The sequence below is a fragment of the Cynocephalus volans genome, chromosome 4 (genome assembly GCF_027409185.1).
Source record: "Cynocephalus volans isolate mCynVol1 chromosome 4, mCynVol1.pri, whole genome shotgun sequence".
NCBI lineage: Eukaryota > Metazoa > Chordata > Mammalia > Dermoptera > Cynocephalidae > Cynocephalus > Cynocephalus volans.
In genome coordinates this window covers 154,131,067-154,135,634 of record NC_084463.1, presented here as the reverse complement: position 1 = coordinate 154,135,634, position 4,568 = coordinate 154,131,067, and the positions used below count along the sequence as shown (strand labels likewise).

The 4,568-nt window shown below is 39.3% G+C and overlaps 1 protein-coding gene across 1 annotated transcript; it reads left to right on the top strand.

Moving 5' to 3' along the window:
• Positions 1-375: 375 nt before the first annotated feature.
• LOC134376626 (olfactory receptor 5A1-like) lies at positions 376-3,654 on the top strand. Its single transcript, XM_063095113.1, has 2 exons — positions 376-438; positions 2,683-3,654. Exons 1-2 carry the CDS (start codon positions 376-378, stop codon positions 3,652-3,654), a joined length of 1,035 nt encoding a protein of 344 aa, XP_062951183.1.
• The last annotated feature ends 914 nt before the right edge of the window (positions 3,655-4,568 follow it).

Genomic DNA, 4,568 nt, shown 5'->3' with positions numbered 1-4,568 from the left:
ATTTTGTTTGCTGGCCTAAAACGTATTGAACTTTTTCAAAGTCAGCTAAGTAACTTTTAGGAAGGGCTGCAGATGAAATATCTTAAAGGAAAGGAGCATGTCAAAGAGGCTACTTTCTCGTGTTATCTTTACATTTTCTTCTTTTTTTCATTTGCTAAGCAAGATTAAATGGAGGTAAACATGCGGAGAAGGAATAAATTATACCAAGAATGTATGAGGAAAAGCTGAAGAAAGAGAGCACAATAAACTCGATCCCAAAATAAACTTTTGTCCTAAACAGAAGAAGAAAGCTTAGGAGTCCTTGATAAATAAGAGGCAACCAAAAATAAGGTTTCATCAGAAGTGCTAGAATCTGGAATGGTTGAGAAAAACAACATGGCGATTAAAAGGTGCCTGTTAGATTCTCACCAGTATCACTGGATTAACATAGTTCTTTGTGTATGGCAGGCTGTGCTGTAGTAATTTTATCTCTTAGGTATCTGTAGGAACAAGCTTTCCAGTGCTTTCCATCTACATACTGAGATTCCCCTGTCTCTCAGGTATGCCAGCAAGTTTAGCAAAACATTTTAAAATTCCTCAGCATTTTTTCTTCCTGGAAGGAGATGAACTATCCTTTAGTTTGTCTCACTTATTTGGCAAGCAGTCAACTTTACCGCTTTTCTGTTTATTTCTTGAAAGAGTATCTATGTGAAGACACATGGTGACTGTGTTATTGGCAGCATGCTCAGTTATGTCATTCTTACTGTGTTCGTTTCTACAATAATGTTTCTGAAACGGACTCTGCCATTCTAGGGACCTTTGTGAGAAATTCTTGCAAAGAATGAGTAGAGGCCTTCCCTACTCTCTGACTTCCTGCTTACATCCCAATGGTGATCAACCACGGGATTTTGACTCTTTCTTTCTCATGCCACACACCATCTCTTGCTGTATTATGTCTCCTTTGGCACATTTCTCATCTCACTGGGCTATAGCCTCCTTAAGAGATCTTTTGCTTCTTGCAAACCATCAAGTATACTGCTTTGTACTCTACACTAGTTAGAAATAAGATGCATGCAGCAATTAATACATTTTAGTGAGTCATCAGAGAGAAGTATTTCAAGATTTGTTTCTGGAGCAAGAGAATCTGGATTTGAATATCAGTTCTGTCCCTCACGGACTGTGTAACCTTGGACTGTTTAGCACTCTGACCCCTAGTCTCCTTATCAGTAAAGGGAGGATAATAAGAGTACATAAGTCACAGGGCTGTTGGCCAAATCAAAATGAGATAAAATATAAAAGAATTCAGAACAGCACCTGGAATAGAGTATGGGCTCAATAAATGCCATGCCTTGCTTTTCAGGCAAATTTAATCACATCAAGAACAAAAAAATATAAGCAAGTCAAAGAGCTTGGGGTTTTTACAGAAACTGGCCAGTGATAAACTAAAGTAAACAAGAGTTGCCAAAAAATATTGTTTATAGACATGTTCCTGGCAATATGGTAGGTTATCTTCAAAGAAACTACTAAGATATCCAGATGAAATCTAAAACACGGTCTCCTAATCCCCGTGTACTTGCCTAAGTATCTTAACATTTCTGTGGTTTCGAGTCACTCACCCTTGCAGGAGAAAAGTCTTTTTTTAATGTTTACTTTTATTAGCATATTCATTATTACAAAGCATAATTATTCTTCATGCCCCTTCCCCAAACAATCACTCCTCAACCCCCTTCCTTCCCTCCTCCCCATCTCTAGTATCCTTACATTTGTTCTTTCTTTTGAAGAAAAGTCTTTTACCTGGGCACCAAGGATAGACTTGAGGGTAATTGAAAATCCAAAAAGGAACTGTATGCAAAGGGGGTAAGTAGTTGCAGTTTTCTAGGAAGAGGGTTCAGAGTTTACAAAGCTTTTTAAAAATAACATGGACCCAAACAAGTTTAAGAATCACCGTCCTAGAAATTTTACCTCATAAATAACTCTGATTTGAGAAAAGAAAATGTGCACCTGCAAGGAACGAGCATAATGGCTGTTTCAGCCTTGTCTTATTTAACTTCTCAGGAGCGTTCCTAGAGTCATTACTTGCGTAAGTCACAACCATGTCCAAGCTGTTCCCTGGTGTGTGACTTTTCCCACCCTCCTGCTACATTATTCTTTTATCTCTCCAGGCTTTATAAAAACAGAGAGGCAGCTACAGAATTATCAATACCCCCGATTATAGGTTAATTGAATGTTAGTTCTCACAGATATTTTTAAAAGCCCCTAAAGAGATTTTAAAGAGCATTCTCATTTGACACAGGAGGCCCGGCATAATTGAGGGGTGTCTCCAAGCACTGAGTGAATAGCAGATCTAAGCCTGAGCAGAATCATCCTGTTTCACAGTATTTCCTCATTTGGCATATCTCCAAAGTCTCATAAATTTGCAAAACCTGGCATGGGAAAACATAAAATGGAGTCGTTTTGGTGGTATCATACTAATGATGATTTACTGTCTTTGGTCAACATAGACAGAATGATAATATTTATTAAAGAGATTTTTTTAAGTTACAGTTTATGGCTGTACATGGACAGCATGAATTAACTCAACATGGATGATTCAAGGTTGGATACTTAACCAGCAGCCTGACTGAAAAGAAAAAAAAAGATGTGTATTTCTTTTTCTTTTATGAGAATAAATCCACTTCCTTCTCTCCGTCTTTTCCCCAGCAGGTGGCAACAAGCAGATCTATGGAAGTGGATGGAAACCACACCTCTGTGGCCATGTTTGTTCTCCTGGGACTTTCAGATGAGAAAGAACTGCAGCTCATCCTCTTTCCAGTCTTCCTGGGCATCTACATTGTGACCCTGATCTGGAACTTGGGTCTTATCATTCTCATCATGATCAACTCTAACCTTCATACACCCATGTACCTTTTTCTTAGTTCCCTGTCATTTATAGACATCTGCTACTCTTCTTCCATCAGCCCAAGGATGCTGTCAGACTTCTTATGTGATGAGAAAACAATTTCCTTCATGGCCTGTGCCACTCAGTATTTTGTCGCTGCCTGGATGGGTCTGGCTGAGTGCTGCCTCTTGGCCACCATGGCCTATGACTGGTATGTCGCCATCGGTAGCCCTCTGCAGTACTCAGCCATCATGGTCCCTGGCCGCTGTTGGAAGTTAATTGCTGTGGCCTATGGGAGTGGTTTTCTCAGTAGCTTAGTTCGAACAGTCCCTTGCTTTCATCTGTCCTACTGTGGGCCAAATATCATTCAACATTTCTTCTGTGACATACCTCAGATTATTTCTTTGTCATGCTCCAATCCCTTCATCTGTCAAATGATTGTTTTTCTGGTCGCTATTTTTGTTGGTGTGGGCTCTTTGCTTGTTATCCTCTTATCCTATGGTTTCATTGCAGCCTTCATCCTGAAAATATCCTCATTAAAAGGAAGTGCCAAGGCCTTGAACACCTGTGGCTCCCACCTGGCCGCTGTGACACTGTACTATGGCACAGCCCTCTCTGTGTACATGCATCCTGGCTCTGGCCACTCCATGAAGCACAAGGTGCTGTCTGTTTTGTATGTTATCTTTGTCCCCATGTTAAACCCTCTGATCTATAGTCTGAGGAACAAGGACATCAAAGAGGCTCTCGAAAGGGTAATAAAGAAGTGGGGCATTTACCTCAGTAAGAATAACATTTAGGCAGATATTCTTATTACTATAAGGAAGATGGAAGTAAGGACATATTAGTGCCCTTGTATAGATCACAAGAATAGTTGGGTAGAGAAAAGTGGGAACCTGGTTTCTTTGATTCTTGATGCCATTTTGTTTAGCTGTCCCCATTAAGTCATCTGTCTCAGGCATTGCCACCAACATTAAATACCATTCGGAAGGCCAGTTTTTGTATTGAGAGCCCAGGTAGATTAAACCCTAAAGGTGATTATGTTTTTGAAAACAGAGATGCTGGTAGATACTATACGTAGAAATATGACAAGAACCTAAGACACTGCACAACCTGTTCTTTTCTTCATAAATTTTCTTTACTTGTTTTATTTATTTTTATTTGTTAATCATTTGTTTCTATCTATTTCAATAAAAATAAAACAAAATAATGCATAAAACTAAATATACAATTATTAAGAATAGTTTTAAAGGTAACATTTTAAAACTTTGATCTCAAACACACACAGAAAGATTATATGAGTAAGAGAGAGAGAGAGAGAGACAGCAGGAGGGGGTGCAGTATTTGTTTTTGTTTATTCCCAAATTACCTTGTTTCTTCCACCCTACCCCTTAAGCCTGAAGAAGGAAGTAATTTGTGAAAGAAGAATAGGAGGAAGGAACGGCAGAAGTAAGGGGGCACTTTTAAGTCAAGGGTTGGGCATACGCCTTGAGGCTACAAAAAAGTCAAAGTCAGCGATCTCTGGGCATTGGTGGGCCAGAGCACACTCCATAGTAGCTTCCTACAGACCGTGTAAGACCTCAGAAATGATGGCTGTTGTGCATCTAGGGAGGCAGGACCTGAATCCCAGAGGCATGAGCCTCAATGCAATAGAAAATACAATACAATAGAAAAGATCAATGAAATGAAGTATTGGTTTTTTGAAAACATAAAT